This window comes from Miniopterus schreibersii (genome assembly GCF_964146895.1).
Source record: "Miniopterus schreibersii genome assembly, chromosome: 6".
Classification (NCBI taxonomy): domain Eukaryota; kingdom Metazoa; phylum Chordata; class Mammalia; order Chiroptera; family Miniopteridae; genus Miniopterus; species Miniopterus schreibersii.
The window spans coordinates 40,259,274-40,281,256 of record NC_138107.1 but is presented as its reverse complement, the minus strand read 5'-3'; the positions used below and the strand labels follow the sequence as shown (position 1 = coordinate 40,281,256).

Genomic DNA, 21,983 nt, shown 5'->3' with positions numbered 1-21,983 from the left:
TACTATACTTTTTGTAGTATGTTTTTATATCTGTTAGAACAAATTCTCCCTCTTGATCCTTCTTTTTCAAAGTTGGTGCAGATCTTTGTGAACCTTTATTTTCCCTGTGCATTTTATTTTATTTTATTATTATTTTAAAATATATCTTTATTGATTTCAGAGAGAGGAAGGGAGAGGGGGAGAGAGATAGAAACATCAATGAGAGAGAGAAACATGGACGGCCTCCTGCATGCATCCTACTGGGGATCGAGCCTGAAACCTGGGCATGTGCCCTGACAATGAATTGAACCAGTGACCTCTTGGTGCATGGGACTACACTCAATCCACTGGGCCACACCCACTGGGCTGTTTTTATTGATTTTAGAGAGGGAGGAAGGGAGAGAGAAGCATCAGTGTGAGAGAGATACATCATTTGGTTGCCAGTGTATGCCCCCCCAACCAGGTACGGAACCAAAACCTACCCAGAACTGAACTGGTGACCTTCCAGTGCATGGGAGGATGCTCTAACCAACAGGGCCAAACAAACTTTCAAAAACAAAAACAAGCTTTCTTTTTCATTTTACCACTTATTTATTCCTGAATCAATTACTTCATTATAGGTTGCAACAGGATGATTTTCTCATTCTTTCATTCCTTGTATAGTTTTAAATTTGAATTATTTTTATTTTTTTAAATAGAATTGCTTTACTTCATGCATTAGGCCTAGTTAGTTATAATGAAGTGCAGTTTAAATTGGAAAAGTAGGATAAATACTGTTTTCTCTTATCAATCTTTAGAGTAATTGGTGACGTAGTAACTTCCATTAGTATCAGTTAGAAGCTTGCTTATTTTATTAATTTTTCTGAAAAACCAACTTATATTTTATTATCTCTTGTCATTGTTGTCTACTTTATTGATTTGTTTTTTTCTTTACTGTTTCTTTTCTTTTGTGTGTTTCAATTTGCAGTTTCCCCACCCAACTTTCTGAATGCTTAGTTTATTGGGTTTCAGCACTTTTTTTTTTTTTGGTCTCTGGTCAATGTAGGGTTTCTCAACCTCAATACCACTGAATTTGGGTCAGATATTTCCTTGTTGTAGGATATTTACCAGCAGCCTTGGCCTTTAGCTACTTGATGTCAGTAGTGCACTCCCCCACAACCATTGTACTCCCCACAGTTTTGACAGTAAAAAATGTCTTCATTTTCCCCCTGGGGGTAAAATCACCCTTGGTTGAGAACAACAGGGTTAATGCATTTAAAGCTATAGATTTCCTTTTAAAATAATGCCTTAGTTATTGCTTCCCTTATTTATAGCCTACACATATTGCATGTAATGTTTATTGTCATTCAGTCTAAATACAGGTCTACAGTTCCTAATCTGTAATTCTGAAATCAAAAAAGCTCTGAAGAAGTAGCCTTTTCCCTGAATTTGGCACCATTTAAACCATTTAATTACATTTAATGACAAAACTTGACTTGAACAGACATGAGACTACTTATAGTACTTATTTCTGACTCTTTTCTTATTGTTCTTGTTTTATTGCAGAAATATTAATATCTGATTATGGGTTACTGAATCAGACCTCATTGGGGGTGTTATATATGAAATTGTGCTATAAAACTGCTTAAGAATCCTAAATAGTAAGAATTCTGAGTCGTATCTGTCTGGCTAAAAATGATTTTTGATGAGCAGCTGTGGGTATGAATTTCATTATTTTCTCTGTGAATACCTCTATAACTTGAGTTAGTTTCCAGACATAAACTTATTGAGGTGACATAAGACAGACAAACAAAAACTCATAGACAGCAATATGGTGGTTATTATAGTTTTTATTTTTTTAAAAGCTTAATGTCAAGCATGCTATTTTGGTTAAGCTTTGTGCAAAGGTATGGGAAGAAATAAGGGTATAAAGGTGTTAGGACCAGATTGAAAGGGACCATAAAGGTTTAAGGGGTTTATATTACATTTTGTAGGCAACATTAAGCCATGTCTGTTTTTTGAGTGGATGGTAACCCTGTTTATGTTTTAAAGTGCTTAGTGAGAGATCATTTAGTTAAGAGGTATGCAGTGGATGTTTCTTCACCTCCCTTTTTCTTCTCTCTGTGGACTGGCTTCGTTCTCTTCTCACTACATAGTAATTTGTGGACTGAAGAGCTAGCCCAAAAGTTTGTACACATTTACTCACAGTTAAACATAATGTGTGGTAATTGGAATTTGAACTGTATTGTTGGGGCTGCTGCTTCATAAAATCATGGTAACTGGAATTTGTGCACATCAGAACTGTTCAGTGTGAGGGCGGCCTGTATTGAGACACCTTAACATGACTTATTATATAACACTATATCATCTGGCTTCTGCTTGTTTTTTTCAGATTCATCTCAAAGCAACTTCTTCCTTATGGCTGCTCAGATCTCAACGTACTTAGTTCTCTCGTTTGAATTCCCTTACCTCATGCCTAGGCCCTAATTTTTCTAACCCTATCCTCTTCTGTTGTTTTCCTCCTACTCTTAGTTTTTCCATGGACATGACTTTTTCTGAAAAAGTTTTCTGTCCTTTCAATTTTCAGCTGTGTGTTCTGCATGAGGTGTTCCCATATCATGCATACTTTCTCTGTTATAATCTAGAACACATGATCACACTGTATTGCACTCATTTACTTATCTGTAACATCTACCACACAGCATTTTCCATGCAAATAGAGACCATAGCATTGCTGTTTCCTGCTATATCCCCAAGGCCTAGTACTGTGCAGAATAAAATAGGCACTCAGTAATTTTTTTTTATTTAATGGAAAATAATCAGAATTTTGGTGGGGTATGAATGGTACAATATCATTAGATGGTATTCTGGAAAAATGTCATATAGGCTAGTTAAACATGACAACTTAGGTACCAAATTATAAAATATTGAGAATTTATACTTCCTTTTACTTTATTTTTTAAGCTTTTCCCCCATTTTATTTATTTTAAAAATTTATTTTTTAATTACAGTTGACAATACATTAGTTTCAACTATACAGCATAATGATTAGACATTTATATACCTTACAAAACATACTTCTTTACACTTTAAGTGAAGTGTTCTTTTGATAGCATATATTTTGTGATTCTTATAGCTAATAATTACAGAAAATCATGATTGGAGAAATTGCTTCAGTCTGATATAGTAGGTGTTTAATAAGCACTTGCTAAATCAACGAAGGGACAACTTAGTGTTATACTTTTTCTGGTTTTAACAATTATTTTTATTTTTTTCTAAGGTATCTTCATATTTTAATGATCTTCTGGTCATTTGTTGCCGGAGTTGTCACGTTCTACTGCTCATTAGGACCAGATTCTCTCTTACCAAATATATTCTTCACAATAAAATACAAACCCAAGGTAAAATTTATGTGTGTTTATTTTTAAAAGTCAGTGTGTATGATCCTGTGCTGTTTGATATTATTATTGAAAGCATGTTAAAGCAAATTTACATATGTGTATATTTTTAAGGTCTACAGTTCTCCTAGGAGTAACTATAAAAAGAAAATACAAAATTCTCAGAAAGTTGGGATCTATAATTTTAGAGTGTCCTCTAACTGCATATTAACTATGAGGGCAATAAATTAGAACAAAAGTTCCGAAAGTTGACTGTACAGTAGAATCCCCTGGGGAACCTTTTTTTTCTTTTTTAAATATATCTTTATTAATTTCCGAGAGAGGAAGGGAGAGGGAGAGAGAGATAGAAACATCAATAATGAGGGAGTCATTGATTGGTTGCCTCCTGCGTGCCCCCTCACTGGGGATCGAGCCTGAAACCTGGGCATGTGCCTTGACCTGTAATTGAACCATGATCTTGTGGATCATAGGTTGATGCTCAACTGCTGAGCCACGCCAGCTGGGCCATGTGGGGAATCTTTAAAAATAAAAACTCCTGGGCCCTACAGATTTTGATTGACTAGTACTGTAATAGCCTTGTAATCAGTACTTGTATAAAAACTTTCCAGGTGATTCTGAGGCACTGGCACAATTGAATTAACACTGTTAATTTCTTAAATGTCTATTTGTTCCCTAGAAACAAACAGATAAATAATTAGACAGTTTACTTAACCAAAATAATTTGTATTTCTGAAATTTGATAAATATGATAGTGTATTGAATCTATCTCTGGTAGGCAAAGTCCCTAGTGTGTATACCAGGATTTAGTGGTATATCTTGAATCTTACTTGATAATTCTTCAGGTTGATGCAGCCCCTCTTCTCAGGTTTATTGGTATTTCTACTCAGAGGAAACACAGTTGAAAGTGGTGCTCTGTAACCTTACTGTTAATCACATATTTTCTTCCTCATTGAATTTAAGGTTTTGGAGAAATAGAAAATAGTTTTTTCTTATACTTTTGCAGTAGAGTATTATTTTTAAATATAGATTGGTTTTTTTTTTTTAATAAGCGAGCATAACAATTGATTTGAATTGTAACCTTGAAAATTTGGCTTAGGTATTGTAAAGGTTTTTTTTCATTCTTGTCTGTTTAGTTTAGCAAGTAGTATTTATTACAAATAATGTTTTTAGTGTTAAAACAGACAATAATAAAAAAAGTACTCTGAATTTATACATTGATTCACAAGCTTTGGAAAAATGATTCTCTTAGGAAAGATGATATGTAAAGTAAAGACAAATTTACACCCTCCTTTCCCCTCCCCCAATTTCCTTTTTTTTTCTTTTTTTTTTCAGCAATTAGGACTTCAAGAATTATTTCCTCAAGGTCGTAGCTGTGCTGTTTGTGGTAAAGTGAAATGTAAACGACATAGGTAAGTTATACATTTTTTTATTTGTTGATCCTTCCAGTTACATTTGGATTTCAAGCAATTTAATTGTATGATTTTCTTTAGGCCTTCCTTGCTCCTTGAAAACTACCAGCCATGGCTAGACATGAAAATTTCTTCCAAGGTTGATGCATCTCTCTCGGAGGTAACTGATTTAATTAACACTGCCAAATATCCCCAAATATTAAATACCTATGGAAAATTTAATTATGGAGCATCTTAATGTGTGCTACCTGATCATTTCTTGGCTAGGTAATTTATTATTATGAAATATGCAACTTGAATGGTAAACTAGAAATGTTTTTGGATTCCATGTCTAATTTAAATGGACATTTTAGCTGAAGAAAGTACTTTACCTAGTTATTGCTTAACTCTTATAAACATAGTCATTTTTATGATAGAGCAGTAGAAATAACCAGTTGCAATTTCAAAAGGAGGGACTTGAGCTACAAGGAGCAAATGTATATCTTACTGAATTGTGATCCCAGTTTTGTCACTAACTGAAGGGTAAAGCAGAGAGAATGGGATACTTTTTCAGTTCCTGCGTAATGTGGGAGTAGAAGGCATGTTTTCTTATCTTTGTTCCATCACATTTTATGTGTCCCTTTTTGGTAACATATATATTTTAGTTATTTGTTTTAAAAATTTGTCTTCTCCATTGATCTGAGGAAGCAGTAAAGTCCTTAAAGGCAGGCAATGGGGTCTCATTTGTTCCCAGCACCAAGTGCAGGGCCAGATACATTGTTGATGGCTGAATTAAGTTGAATGGTAATTAGTTGAAGAATAGCATTAAACATCTGAGTCCTGCCTAATTTTACCCTTTTTCCAAGTTTTTATCCTTCTGTGGCTGAAAGTAGGCAGCATAAATGCAAAACTCCTGGCGTGTGTTTTTTGTTTTGTTTTGTTTTGTGTTATTTTTTTCCATCTTCTGTAAGGTCTTTTTTTAAAAAATTAAATTTATTGGGGTGACATTGGTTAATAAAATTATATAGGTTTCAAGTGTACAATTCTATAATACATCATCTATATATTGCATTGTGTGTTCATCACCCAAAGTCAAATCTATTTTCGTCATTATATATTTGACACCTTTTACCCTTTACTGCCTCCTTTCCCTCTGGTAACCACCATACTGTTGTCTGTGTCTATGAAGTTTTGTTTGTTTCTTCCAGTTTTATGTCCCACATATTAATGAAATCATATGGTTCTTGACTTTTTCCACTATAAGGTTATTTTTCATCCTCAAAATTCCCTGATTTAAGACTGTGCTGTCCAATATGGTAGCCACTTCCCACATGTGGCTACCAATAAACACTTGAAATATGCTGAGATGTACTTATGTGTAAAATATATACTGGATTTTGAGGACTTATTAAGGAAAAAGGAACATAAAATATGCCATTAAATATTTTATATTGATTACATGTTGAAATAATATTTTGGATATATTGGGTTAAATAAAATATATCATTAAATTAATATCACCTGTTTCATTTTGAAAATGTAGCTACTACAAAATTTAAAATTATATATGTGGCTCACATTATTATATTTTTATTGGAGTTTGCCGATTTGAAGTCTGTTGAATACAAGACCTGTAGTAAGAGTATTTTTTGTGTCTTTGACACTTCATTTATTTATTTATTTTTTAAAGAAACTTAGCAAAGCTCTTCACCTACTGTCTGGCACTTATTGGTGTTCCATAAATATTAGCTCCAAACTTAAAAACATGTTTTGAGATGTTGCTATATAGGCAGGAGCTAGATTAGGCCCAGGAATGACAAGGGAAATAAGGTATGGTTCCTTTCTTCTAGGAACTTCAGTCTAGGAGGGGAGTTACACATATGAACAGGTAATTACCATATGATGTAATGCAGGGAATAATGGAATAAATGTATAAGGTATATTATTAGTACAGAGAAAGAAGTTCATAAACTGTTGAGAGGGGCAATCAGGAAGTATGACTAGAAGTTTGCCAGACTGATAATGTGGGAAAAGGTATTTCAAGGTTTGGGAAGAGCTTTGGAAAGGAAAGAGAGGCTCTGAAACAAGCTGGAGGGTAAAATGTGAAGCAGGATGTGGACAATGAAGAGAAAATATTCTAGTAGCTAGTAGTTATTGATCACTTACTATATATTAGGCATTGTGCTAATCACTGTACTTGCATTATTTCATGTAATCACATAACCTTTGAAGTAGGTGCTACTAACAGATGATTTAACCAAAACTGTGGTTTAGGGAGTTTAAACAATTTTCTCAAGTTTCTTAGCTGGTTCATAGCAGAACTCAGTCTAAAACTCAGGGCTGGCTTAATTCTTAACCAGTTTTTATATAACCATTTAGAAATCAGGTCATCAGAAGACTTAAAGGGCCATGCTGAAGAAGTTTAATTGATCATGGAAGCCAGTGACTTTCAGCTGTGTAACTAGAATTTTCAGATGTGACTCACAGGATGCAGTGGGAGGTAAAAAGGAAATTAATGGTTACAATTGCTGCTGAGCAGCTTTCTCCCGCCCCTTCAAAATCAGTGCAGCTCCACTTTTCTTACTTTGATATGTTGTGGTTTGATATATTGAGGGTTTCATGCAAGGGAGTGATGTGGTCAAATGTATGGTTTAGATCACTTTGGCAGCTCTATGGAGGATGGGGATGGGAGTTAACTTGTAAGGAGGGAGACTAGTTTAGAGGCTATTGCTACAATATAGGGTGAGATGATGAGGACCTGAAAAGTGGGGCTGTAGAAAAGAGCTACTTAGGATGTAAAATCAGTGGGAATTGGTGATTGGTCTTACTGGATATGCAGAATAAAGTAAGACCAGATGTTTAATGATAAATGTTCTAATCTCCCCCCTGTATCCTATCCCTGTTTATATCCCAGCTGATATCATTAATGTTCAGTTTTTATATTAAAAATCCAAATCTTGTCTTAATATTTAGAGAACCCACACTCTTTATTACTGCTGTCAAAGATGGTATATAGCTATATAATCAGATTAGGTCCATTTTTTCACTCCTTCTCTGCAGATTTTTAAAGTTACTGCCTACTGCTGCAAGACCTTTTAATAATTAAAACATACTGTTACACCTGACTAAAAAAAAATGAAAGGTTTAATATACAGGATTTGTTTTGTTTTGTTACTTTTTCACATATAACTTGTACAGCTAAAATTTTCACGAAGTGAATATATCTGTATATTCAGCACCCAGATCAAGAAGCAAAACATTGTCAGCAAACCAGAAATTTCCTTCTTGCTCCCTCCTGGTCACTATCCTCCTTTCAAAGGAATCACCAACACCTAATTTCGACCCCTTTAAAAGGTGGCAAACAAGTTTTACCTACTTGTTTCTTCATTTTATTCTGGGAATATTGACTTACAGAGAGAGTGAAGAATACAAAAGAGTAGCTTATTTTCCTTATTTCCAAAGAACTTTCTTGGTTCAGTGAAGCTTCAGATTCAGAAACAATTTAAAGTTTTTAAAAATATATTTCTTTATTATGGGAATATTTAGAAATGTGTATGTCATTCTTTTATATATATATATTGATTTCAGAGAGAGGAAGGGAGAGGGAGAGAGAGATAGAAACATCAATGATGAGAGAGTCATTGATCGGCTGCCTCCTGCACGCCCCCGACTGGGGGTTGAGCCCGCAACCAGGGAGTATGCCATGACTGGGAATTGAACCTCGATCTCCTGGATCCTAGGTCGATGCTCAACTGCTGAGCCACGCCCGGCTGGGCTGTATGTCATTCTAATAGTAATTTTTCTTTTTCATGGAGTTTTATGGTTTTCAAAGTGTTTTCTCACATGTTTTCTTTGATCATCGCAACCACCATGAAAGGCTGACATAAGCATTTTGTCATGTATATGATGTTAGTAATTGGGCTAATAAGATAGTATATCACTTAGTAGTAGTTTATTTTCCCAGAATTACTTAATTTTTCTTTAAAACATAATTTTTATGCAGGTTCTTATTTTTATGCAGGTTCTTGAATTAGTGTTGGAAAACTTTGTTTATCCGTGGTACAGGTATGTTCTTTCTAAACTCCTTTTTTCAGTATAGTGGATATCATTAAGTGAAGTGTGCTAATGATGTGTTTTAGTGTAGGCCAGGATTTTTCAACTTTGGCACTATGGACATTTTAGGCCAAGAAATTTTTTGTTGTGAGGTGCTGTATTGTGTGTGCACTAAAGGATATTTAGCAGTACCTCTGGCCTTTTCTCACTAGATGCTAGTAGCACCCTCTCCTCCTCCTAGTTGTGACCACTAAAAATATCTTTAGGAATTGTTAAATGTTACCTAAGAGGCATAATTGGCCCCAGTTAAACACCACCGATGTACGTAGGCATTCAATTAATAGTTTAGTGATAGCAAAGAGGAAAAAATCTTAGGCCACTTTTTGAAAGAAAAATAACTTGTAGAATTTTTTTTATTACTCCTATATTTAATGAATGATTTAATATTTTGTATACACTTTTTATATTTCAAATAATTATACATTTAGAAGAAAAATTTATATTCAGATGTTTCATTAAAAGATAATTTTAAGAGAATTTCCTGGAATATTAAGACTTTTTTCAAAGTAACTTTGTTTTTTTGTATCTGCTATAGGTGTACAAGTGCCCTATCTATACCTTGCAGAATATAGAAAATACTCTAGATCTAAAAAAACAGAGTTTGAGAATTATAAATCCAAGTTATATCATTTAATAAATACATGTTTTCTTACATAAGCATTAGATATTTAGTTATATATTTGAACACTTATACCTATATGACTTACAGATGTAATATTTAATAACATCTACCCTAATTTTATATTGATTCAGTATATTTTGAATTTTCTAATTAAAAATACTAGTAGTGGAATTGATCGATAGTGTATTAAAACAAATTTAATATCCAGTTTATGTATCATATTTTCCTGAAAAGCTGTGTAAATTAATTTTTTATTTTGGATTCTGTCTTAAATATGGGGCATTTGCCATTGAAGTAAAGCTAATGGTGAGAGGCCTTTTGTAAAATAAATCCTGTTGTATAGACTTCCTCTCCTCCACCTCCCATGTTATGGCTTTTCAGACATAAAATATATCTGTATTTCTAAATGTTAAGTATGTATTTTTTCCTAGTATAGCTAGCTGTTGATGCTGTAATATCCCTTTTCCTGGAGTTAATAGTGGGAAGCGTGTTTGGTAAATTATCTTTCTTATTTTATCAAGGGACTTAACAGTTAGCACCGTGTTCAAGTTCAGGATATCACCATTATATATACCTTTCTTTTTTTGATTAGGGAAGTCCTAATTCTCCTAGGGACCTCAAGACCTCAGGAAAATGAAAAGTAGCTCCTCAGGAGATTGTCAAAATTTCTGTTTAAAAACATTTGAATTTCAGTTTCTTTTTCAAATAAAACACTTTTTATTTACATTTGGAATTAATTTATATTAATAATCTTTAAATATTTTAAACTAATTTAAAATTGTACATTAATTTAATTCAGTTGCTTCTCCAAAATTACTCCTTGTTTTGTTTCTTAGAAATTTTTTTGATGCTGCTTAGAAAGTGATCTTTGTATTATGAAAATATTACTATGTACATATGGATGTCTATAGGGAAATATATACTACAATTTAGTTAATAGTGATTGTCTTGGTACTAGAATTATGGGAGAAAAGTAAACATTTTCTTCTATATATATATTTGTCTTATTCTGTAATGTAACATGTTATTTTTTAAGACACAAAAAAAAATAGCATAAGTGAATGTAAAAAACCAGGAAGCTCTAATCCTTGGTTTTTAGAAAGTAAAGCTGTGTATTTTCCTGGATTTCTAAATGCTTGTTTTTCTTCTCATTTGAAGAGATATAACAGATGATGAGTCCTTTGTTGATGAATTGAGGATTACACTACGTTTTTTTGCATCTGTCTTAATTCGAAGGATTCACAAGGTATATGTTTATAACGAGAAATTTGAGGTATTATGATTACTAACGAGAGTTTAAAAAATCTTGTATTTACTTTATCCTATACTGTATATATTTTTGTTTCTTCACTTTTCATTTTTTTAGAGTAAAAGATGAGTGGATCACTTGATTCATTGATCAGTTTTACTTTAATGTTTGGATATCTTGGTTTGTGGAAGTTAGAAATGAAAAGACAACTATAGGAAAAACAGTCATGTTCCAGTTTTATGAATTTTCTGTGTAAACGATAATGATTATGATCTACTTTTTAAAAAGGTTTTTGAGCCATATTTTGTGTATGTTTGGGTATTTGCCGACAGATATTCTTACAGTGTGTTGGCTGTAGACACACATACTTGTCTACTGTAGAATTGAATATATTGACAATAAATTAGTATATAATATCTCTGCCATTAGTAAATGAAATAATGATAAATCTTGTTAAATGTTTCTCTGTCTGTTCAAGAAGTGAGCAATACAGTCAACCACTATAGAAAAGATATGCAAAAAAACATGAATAAGCAGTTCATAAAATAAAAATATAAAATGGCCAGTGAATACTTGAAATTATGTTATCTCATCAAATATAGTTTTTTTATAAGATACCTTAATATATCTTAATATACATATTTTAAAAAAAATAGACTTTTTGAGATATGGTTTTATTTCAGAGAGAGAAAGGGAAAGGGAGGGAGGGAGAGATAGGAAAATCGATTGGTTGCCTCCGAAAGGTATTGAAACCTCGATACCTTTTGCCTATAAGATTGAGAAATATAAAAAAGAGTGATGATATCTAGTAATGGTGATTGTGGGAAAACAGGCAAAGGAAGTACGAATCCAAATTGGTATAACTCTTATGCTAGAAGGCAGTTTGGGAATCTCTATTAAAATATTTAAAAATGCTTATACTCTCAAATTTAATGTCATTTTTCAATAATATGTTTTAAAGAAATAACCAGTTTATATAAAGATGTATATCAATAATTTATTTTAATATAATGAAAACCCGTTTATTTAATGATAAGATTGTTGGTTAATTAATATAATACATGCCAACTATAGAATCCTGCTCAGCCATGAAAAAAATCATTTTGTAGAATAATATTTATTTCCATGGGAAATTACCTTATATAGTCAAGTGGAAGAGGCTAGAAAACAATACATGTGGCATTTTTCCATTTTGAAAACAAAGCTCACATATATATATATTTTTTGTTAATCCTCACCCAAGGATATTTTTCCCATTGATTTTTTAGAGAGCATGAAAGGGAAGGAAGGAGGGGGGGAGAGGGAGGGAGAGAGAGAAAGAGAAAGAGAAAGAGAGAGAAACATTGATGTGAGTGAGACACATCAATTGGTTGCCCCTGAATGCACCCTGACTGGTGGGGGGGGGGATCAAACCTGCAACCCAAGTACATGCCCTTGACCGGGAATCGATCCCATAACTCTTTGGTGTGTGGGCCAACGCTCTAACCACTGAGCCACACGGGCCAGGGCAAAGCTCACATATTAAAGCTTGTTAATATGTGTATTAAGCCCAGCCAGTGTGGCTCAGTTGGTAGAGCATTGTCCCTGGCACCAAAGATACCTAGTTTGACTCCCTGTCAGGGCTGGGTCCCTAGTAGGGGGAGTATAGGAAGCAGCTGATTGATGTTTCTATCTCTCCCTCTCCATTCCTCTATCTGAAATCAATAAAAACATATTTTAAAAAGTCTATTATTTAAAAAATATGCATATTAAGGTTATATATATCCTATCACTGTTGGCTCATATTATGGTGGTGAGTTGATGCTGATATTTGGTTCATTCCATGAATTTCTTTCTGTTTACCATTGTTTTTGCATTGGGCATTTGTCATTTTTGTAAATAGAAAAAAGTTGATAAACATTAATCATATTGTTTTAAAAAAGATTCCGAGGCAGTTATCTCATAGTAGACAGTTTAAGCAGAATAAAAGATTTAGTAAGAAATGTCAATTGGTTGATGATAAACCATTTAAATTATAACTTAGCCCTAGCCGGTTTGGCTCAGTGGTTAGAGCATCAGCCTGTGGACTGAAGGGTCCCAGTTGCAGGTTCCATTTCCAGTCAGGGTGCGTGCAGGAGGCAACCAATTGATGTGTCTCTCTCACATTGATCTCTCTCTGTCTCTCTCTCTGTCTTCCCCGCCCTCCTTCTACTCTCTCTGAAAAGCAATGGAAAAAATATCCTTGGGTGAGGATTAAAGTCAATAAAGAAATAAATAAATTGTAACTTAAAGTAAGTCAGTAAAATTAATTGATCAAAAAGCTGACTCATTACAGTGAATTTACCTGTAGGTATTAATAGAACTCTGCTATGTTAGGCTTTGAGATAACCTGGTGATTTTAAAATCACAGCACCTCGTACTTGGAGTATGCTATATGTATTTTTTTGGTAACAGCTTTATTGAGATATACTTTATATGCTTTGCAGTTCCACTTATTTAAGGTGTACAACTCGATGGTTTTTAGAATATTCCCAGCATTATGCAATCATTACCATAATCAATTTTAGAATGTTTTTATCACCCCAAAATAGACTTCATACCCTTTAGCCATAAATCCTAGTTCCCCCATGCCCTTAGCCTTATTTAGCCAACCACCAGTCTGTTTTCTGTTTCTATAGATTTGTTCATTGTGGACATTTCATATAAATGGCCACATATAGTATGTGGCCTTTTGTGAGTGGTTATTTTCACTTAGCGTAATGTTTTTAAGGTTTATTAATGTTGTCTGTCATGTTGTAGCATGTATCAGTACTTCATTCTTTTTTTATTTCTGAATAGTATGTCATTGTACAGATATACCACATTTTGCTTATTCACCCATCAGTTAATGGACCTTTGATTGTTTTCACTTTTTGGCAACAGCCATTGGTAAATAATGGTCATATAGCATTTGTGTACCAGTTTTTCTTGTGGGGTGGATATATGTTTTTATTTGTTTTAGTTTTATACTTAGGATTATAATTGCTGGGTCAAATGGAACCTCCGTGTTTAACTTTTTGAGGAACTGTCAAGATTGCTTTCCAAAGTGACCACACCATTTTACAATCCCGCCAGCAGAGTTTGAGGGTTCTGACTTCTCCACATCCTTGCCAAAACTAGTTGTTATCTTACTTTTTTATTCTAACCATGGTAGTGGGTGTGCAATGGTATCTCATAGTGGTTTTAATTTATGTTTCCCATCTGACTAATGTTGAGCATCTTTTCATATGCTTAGTGGCCATTTGTATATATCTTTTGAGACAGGTCTTTTCAAATTCTTTGCCCATTTTTAACTGGGTTATTTGTTATTTATTATTGAGTTGTAAGTGTTCACTATATATTCTGAACACAAGTCATTTATCAGATATATGATTTGCAAATATTTTCTAGGTTGTTATACTGTATATTCTTTCTTTTATTTTACCTGTATCACTGTCCTAGAAGATAAATGGGTCATTATTATACCCATTTTATAAAAAGTTAGTCAAAGTGTTAGAGGTAGTTAATGGGCAAAGGATTAAGCCTGGGCCATCTTATTCCTAGTACAGTGTTCTATGCTCATACCATGCCTGAATAATGTAAATTGGCAGTTTGGGGATAATGAAAGCAAGGAATAATTTAAGGTCCACAGTTTTTCTGTTGTGTTGTTTTGTGTGTTTTTTAAACCAAGGTTTAGTGACAAACCCATTATTTTACCATTTTGATTCTGACTTAAGTCTTTAAAATGGAACTTAGATATGAAAATTTTCAAGAGTATTCAGAAGACAAGATTTTATTAAATGTTTGAAAACTAAAGGATTTTTTTTTTGGATAAATATGAGAATAATTTATAATCACTGAGTAGTACCAAGAGGCCAGGGATAAATGAAGAGTAATGATATTTTGTGACAAGGCATACTACTAGCAAAAATAACCCTTCTTATTGAACATGTTTGAGCTTATATAGCTAAAAGATAATGTAAACTGCTCTGGGTTTTATTAGTAAATCACTAAAATTTGGGAGTTTATAATCCATAATGCTTACTAGACTTATCAGCCTGTGATTTTCCTCTTTCTTTTTTAAAAAAATATATCTTTTCCTATTTCAGAGAGAGGAAGAGAGAGTGAGAGATAGAAACATCAATGATGAGAGAGTCATCATTGATCTACTGCCTCCTGCATGCCCCCAGCTGGGAATTGAGCCGGCAACCCAGGCATGTGCCCTGACTGGGAATTGAACCCCGATCTTCTGGATCCTAGGTCGATGCTCAACCACTGAGCCACACCTGGCTGGGCTTCCGCTCTTTCTTAATAGTGTTAACAGAAAACTTAACACTATTGTGATGCAATTTTTTCATCATGCTTTTGATAATGGGAAAATATAATATGTTGATTTTTGTGGTGGAAGATAAGTCTGTCAAATGTCAAAGTCCAATAAACATGCTTTTTGGTGTTTTACTTTATTTGCAATTTATTTTTAGTTACTTTATTTTTTGTTTTATGTGTGTTCATATAAGCCCTCTACCCTCTCTCACTAACCTACCATAGTAACTAGTTTCTGTCCTTTACATTGAAAAATGTCTATGGGGAATGATTTATCTTGTAAGCCGAATGAAAAAGTTTATTTTCAGGTAACCTTAGTAAACACAAGTTTGTCGCCTCGAAGGTATGATAAATTACTTGAGATTTTTTCCTTGAATGCTTTGAAAACACATTAAAGAAATAAGTCATGAATAAAAATATTTTGTGAGAAAAATTTATTATATAGGACTTTCATATTAAGATATTTTCACTACTGTGGTAGAAAAATTCTCTTAAGTTATAGTTAGTATGATCTAAGAATATAAAGTGCTTTTGAAATTAAGTTTTTGAAAGGTTCCAAATAACACCTCTAATTTTTAAGACCGTATGTTCTAGTATCTTAAATATATATAATGTTTCTGCATTGTAACTTAGTGATAATTATTTTTAAAGTTTTATTTTAATGTTGAATTTTTCTAGGTGGATATTCCATCTATTATAACCAAGAAACTATTAAAAGCAGCAATGAAGCATATAGAAGTGATAGTTAAAGCCAGTCAGAAAGGTAATACAGTTTTTTACTACAAAGTTTGAGTGATTTTGTTTTTATATGTAAACTTTCACCTTAAATATATGAGAATGAGTACTTATACATTAACTGATATATTCACAAGTGCTGTGAGAGTCTTCTTTTAAACTGAAGTATTTTTTAGTAATTTGTTAATCATATAAGTGATAGTGAAAACTCAACAGTCTATGAAAATTAAAATACAGTTAACTTTTAGATATAATGTTGATTACTCTCGTGTTTTATTGAAGGATTGTCTGTTGCCTTCATTTGCTTCCTCTGAGGTATATCTCACCATCTCTTCCCCTTTTCTCTTTAATGATTTCACAGTTTTGACCTAGCCTGCATACTATCCAACCTACATATTGCCCATCCTATATACTGCTACTGTGTTAATTTCGCAATTCTTATATGTTACCTCCCTGCTAAACAAAAATTAATGACTGCTGTAGAGTCTAAACTGTATGTTTAAATCCTTTTCTGTCTGGTCAAATATGTTGATCTATTTTTGTCTTTCTTTTTTTTAACTTTTCAAATTCTCACCCGAGGATATTTTTCCATTGCTTTTCAGAGAGAGTGGAGGGGAGAGAGAAACATTGATGTGAGAGAGACCTATCGCTTGGTTGCCTCCTGTATGTACGTGCCCTTGGCCGGAATTGAACCCAGGACCCTTCAGTCCATGGGCCGATGCTTAACCACTGAGCCAAACAAGCTAGGGCTACCTTTGTTTTTCATTGTGTATTGTGCTTTAGCCAGGATGACCTGCCTATTTGCAGTTTCTCATTTGTGTCTTGGCCTTTGTACTGTCATGTTTTGTACGTGGCATATGTTCAGAAATTTTTTTTTGAAATCCTTACCTGAGGATATTTTTTCCATTGATTTTTTAGCGAGTGGAAGGGAGGAAAGGAGGAAGTGAGGGGGAGAGAGAGAGAGAGAAACATCAGTGTGAGAAAGACATATCTATTGGTTACCTCCTGCATGCACCCAAGATGGGCCAGGGAATGAACCTTCAACCAAGGTACCTGCCCTTGATCCGGAATCGAACCCAGGACCCTTCAGTTCACAGGCTGATGCTCCAACCACTGAGCCACACCAGTCAGGGCAGCAATTTTTTTTCTGATTGAATGAATGAAATCTTCATTTAGGACTTTTCTTGCTCTTAGATCAAGCTGAAATGTTCCTTTTTAACAAAAGAGCTTCATGCTATATACTTGGTTCTTTGCCAAACTGATTTTCTATGTACTAGCATTTGGTATTCTTTGTCAGTGTTTTCCCAATCTGTTCTACAGAATACTATTCTGTGTAAGATGACCATGTAGAAGAGGTTTCATGGTCATATTTTCTGTTAATTACTACATGTTGTATTCCCCTTCTTCAAATTCCCTGTAAGTACTAGCATACCAAAGTCTCTGAGTAGTCCTGCAGCAAAGAAATAGCTTTAGCCCGGCCAGGTGTGGCTCAGCGGTTGAGTGTCGACCTAGGATCCAGGCGATCGGGGTTCGATTCCTGGTCAGGGCACATGCCTGGTTGCAGGCTTGATCAATGACTCTCTCATCATCGATGTTTCTCTCTCTCCCCCTCTCCTTTCCTCTCTCTGAAATCAATGAAGATATATTTTTTTAAAAAAAGAAATAGCTTTAGCTTTGTTTAACCCAGCACATCCCAAACTCATTTGAGCATGAAACCATTTTTTTCATCATCATATCAGTGAATATAATCAGAGTACATTTGGGGAAATTATGTCCTAGGCAGAGTTGAAATTAAGTTTTATTAGTTTATTTGTTCTTTGGTATGAATCATTCCTCAGATATGAGAAGCATTTCAAATTATATATTTAATCATGTTTTCTGTGTTCATTTTATAATGTTATAACAAGTAAAAATAGTTTTACTTCAACATAGTTAAAAACTGGAAGAGTTTGAATATGTGTAATTGTTAAATAAATTAACTTTTAAAATCATTGTCCTGTTACTGGCAAAAACACACTAGAAGATAGTAACTTTGTTATAACCATTTTGTTAAGGTTACTTTACTGTTAAAGAACATAGGAAACATGGTGTTTTTGTTAGCAAACCTTAATTTTTAGAGAAGTTTTAAGTTTACAGAAAAATTGAGCAGAAAGTATAAAGAGTTCCCATATACCCTCTCCATTCCCGTTAACATCTTGCATTAATTGATATATTTATTGCGATTGATATACTACTAATAATACATCATTATAAACTGAAGTTTCTAGTTTTCATTAGCATTTGCTCTTTTTTAAAATTGATTTTAGAGAGGGGGAAAGGGAAAGAGAGAGAGAAACATCGACTTGTTTTTCCAGTTATTTATGCATTCACTGGTTGATTCTTGATTGTGCCCTGACCCTGCATCGAACCCACAACCTTGGTGTATCAGGACAGTGCTTTAACCAACTGAGCTACCTGGCCAGGGCCAGAGTTTGCTCTTTTTATTGTATATTCTGTGGGTTTTCACAAATGCATAATGCCATCTATCCACCATTACAGTATCACACTGAATAGTTTCACTGTCATAAAAATCCCGTGTTTCACCTACCCATCCCTCCCTCCTTTCTTCGTGAGCCCCTGGCAACTACTGATCATTTTGCCGTCGCTACAGTTTTGCCTTTTCCAGAATGTCATATAGTTGGAATCTTATGGGTAGCCTTTCAGACTTGCCACTTTCATTTAGAAATATGCATTTAAGGTTCCTTCATGTCTTTTCATGGCTTGATAGCTCACTTCTTTTTACTGCTCATATTCCATTGTATAGATGTACTACATTTTGTTTATTCCACTCATCTATTGAAGGACATCTTGGTTGCTTCCAAATTTTGGCAATTATGAATAAATCTAGAAACATTTGTATATAGGTTTTTGTATGGGAAAAGTTTTTTTTATGTAGTTTTAATTTTATTTCTAAAGATAAACACTTTTAACTCAGACTATGAGTAAAAGGAGTCATCCTTTTATTTTTAGTTGAATTGATCAGTTTAATAAAATCCCCAAATTATTTTGTCTCTATGAGAATGTTTTACGTTTATTGACAGGCCAGTTTGACTGGTCTGGGGTTGCTAATTTGCTGCTATTCATGTAAAAAACGGTCCTCAATTTAAAAAGTCACCATTAGCCCTGGATGGTGTGGCTTAGTTGGTTCAGCATTGTACTGTGCACCAAAAGGTCACCTGTTTGATTCCCAGTCAGGGCACATGCCCAAGTTGTGGGTTTGGTCCCCTGTCAGGGTGGGTGCGGGAGGCAATCAATGGATGTTTTTTTCTCACTTACATCGACATTTCTCTCTCTCTTTATCTCCCTCCCTTTCTCTCTCTCTCAAATCAATAAAAACGTACTTTAAAAAATCACCATTAAATGCTAGATTGGATTAATTAATAACATTGTGCCTAATGAAATTCATAAGGACTCTTATTTTATCTAAAGGTCCTGGTGTTCTAAATATGACAATAAATTAGATAAAATTGCAAAAATGGTTTTCAGATTTTTGATTTTTCATTTCTTTAATGTATGAATTTGTTCTCTAAATTCTTTGGCCCCAAGGTTGTTAACTCAGGAAGTAATTAAAGGTTCATCTCTTCATCCATATTCATCCCCTCTTGGTGTTCTCTTCTTAATCTGCCTTTTGAGAGTAGGGATTACACAGGGTGGGGGAAAGTAGGTTTACAGTTGTTCATATGGAAAATAATAATTAATAAATAATAATACAAGAATAAACTCTGTTTCACTTACTACTGTAAACCTGCTTTTGCCCCTCCCTGTATTGATGTTTTTTTTCTACCTATGTAAGTATTTCCATAGTCCTTAGAAATGTTTTAATATATGAAGCATTGATTTAATTTAAATTAAAAAATAATGATGCAGAAGGATCCAGTCTTTTATCCTGAAGGTATCTTTGTCATGGATTCTAGAGTTCCTTTTATGATCTGAAAACTGCTCACTGGTTTTGCAGTAGATATACTAGTGACTTAGTGAGGATTCATCTATGCCCTGTTTTCCAGCATCTATATTTTGCTTAAATTCCCAACTAAGGTTTTTCCCCTTCTATATTCTTTTTATCTTTTGCCTGATTCCTTTATTTTCTCCTTACCTAGGACTGCAGAAATCTCTCGCATCTGACAGATGTTGAATAAATTCCAACCTAGTGATGTAATTTATATATTATGTATGAATGCTTAATCACACTAGATATATATATTTTTAAAATATATCTTTATTGATTTCAGAGAGAGGAAAGGAGAGGGAGAGAGAGAGATAGAAACATCAATGATGAGATTCATTGATCGGCTGCTTCCTGCACGCCCTCGACTGGGGATTGAGCCCGCAACCCAGGCATGTGCCCTGACCGGGAATCGAACCCCGATCGCCTGGATCCTAGGTCGACGCTCAACCGCTGAGCCACGCCCGGCTGGGCGCACACTAGATATTTTAATTGCTTACACATTTTGAATGACAACTTTTAAGTGCTAAAACTATTTAATAACTATTTACTAATGTGGAAATTGAGGCTCAAAGGGATTATAGCATTTGTTCAAGATCATATCAGTAGTTGGGCTGAGATTTAGCATAGCTTAGTCTTCTTATTTTAAATCCCTGCTCATAATATAAAATTTTTAAAGGCCAGCACCAATGTGTGTCTTATAAAAACTATATCCTTCTTTGCCAGTCCCTGCTGACATAAATAGCCTTCATTTATCTTCTTACTAACATTATTAGAATATATATGTTGGCTTTTTTGGTAAATGTGCTTGCATTATCTTTTGTTAAAAATAGAAGTAAGTAGTAAAAAATAAATGCTGTTGAATTAGGGTTAGGATTCCCTTCATAGACCCCATGATTTTAAAACTTGGCACAAAATGCAGATGGGGAAGGTATGATTTGTTTTTCTCTTAGGCTTTCGAGGGCTGTAAAAAGGAGTAGCAATACTGTTACTTTTAAGTTTTAAAATATTGGTTGAGTGCTTGACCTTGTTAGAAAACTTTCTGTTAATACAGTTTTTATTATCAGCTAATATTTATTAAGTAATCTATCTGTTCATGGAGTTTCACCTTATACACTTCTGTACCTTTTGTGTCCTTATATTCTGGGTATAAGATACAGAATTTAACCAAGGAAACCATTTTCTATACAATAATTGCTTTAAAGTGTTGCCTGAATGATTTTGGTGTGAAAGCAGAGACAATAATAATATTAAAGAGGGTTTTGTTTTTTTTTGTATTTGTAGAGGATATACATTTGATAACAAAAGCTTTGTGTATGCTAGAAAATGTTTTCTTTAGTTTTTTCACTTTTTTTAAAACATTTGCTTTTGTTTACTTTTATGATTTGTAAAATAGTGACATGAGTTCAAATTCTTGTTTGCCAAAGGGAAAAGAGTTTTTTAATTGCAAAATTTAAAAACTTCCAGCCAAGCCCGGCCGGGTGTAGCTCAGCAGTTGAGCGTCAACCTAGGATCCAGGCGATCGGGGTTCGATTCCTGGTCAGGGCACATGCCTGGGTTGCGGGCTGCAGCCGATCAATGACTCTCTCATCATTGATGTTTCTATATCTCTCCATCTCTTTTCCTCTCTCTGAAATCAATAAAGATATATTTAAAAACAAAACAAAACAAAAAAACTTCCAGCCAAGAGGAAAATTATTTTTTTTATATCCTGTTTGTAAAAAATTTCCCAGTAGAATACATAATGGAAAGAAAGGAGGGCTAAGAAAGGAATGATTGTGTTAAATTATTTTTTATTTGTTAATGGAAGTGGCTGAACTGATTTAACATTGCTTAACTTATTTCAATATTTTTTATCTGTATTTGTAGTGGAAAATACAGAGTTTTTACAGCAAGCGGCTTTAGAAGAATATGGTCCAGAGCTTCATGTGGCCTTGAGGAGTCGAAGAGATGAATTACACTATTTAAGGAAACTTACTGAACTACTTTTTCCTTATGTTTTGCCTCCTAAAGCAACAGACTGCAGGTATAAATAGACTGGAAAATGTCATAGCGGTATTTGCAGCTATGCCATATGAATACTGCTATTCTTGGTCAGAGTAGGAAGGAGTACATTGAAACTTGAAGTTAGCCTATGATGATGTGAATAATATTTTATTTAAAAATATAATTTATCAGATCTTAAAATACGATTTTAGGTGTTGTATTATGTTGCTTA

At 33.8% G+C, this 21,983-nt stretch overlaps 1 protein-coding gene across 2 annotated transcripts in view; it reads left to right on the top strand.

Moving 5' to 3' along the window:
• The window catches only part of SNX14 (sorting nexin 14), a 65,326-nt gene that overhangs the window by 8,081 nt on the left and 35,262 nt on the right, over positions 1-21,983 (top strand). For both annotated transcript variants that reach the window (XM_081141575.1, XM_081141574.1), the window contains exons 2-8: positions 3,239-3,359; positions 4,689-4,765; positions 4,847-4,925; positions 8,766-8,809; positions 10,638-10,725; positions 15,727-15,811; positions 21,635-21,791. In XM_081141575.1, the coding sequence (XP_080997701.1) occupies positions 3,239-3,359; positions 4,689-4,765; positions 4,847-4,925; positions 8,766-8,809; positions 10,638-10,725; positions 15,727-15,811; positions 21,635-21,791 (651 nt within the window). The remainder of the gene's footprint in view (positions 1-3,238; positions 3,360-4,688; positions 4,766-4,846; positions 4,926-8,765; positions 8,810-10,637; positions 10,726-15,726; positions 15,812-21,634; positions 21,792-21,983) is intronic.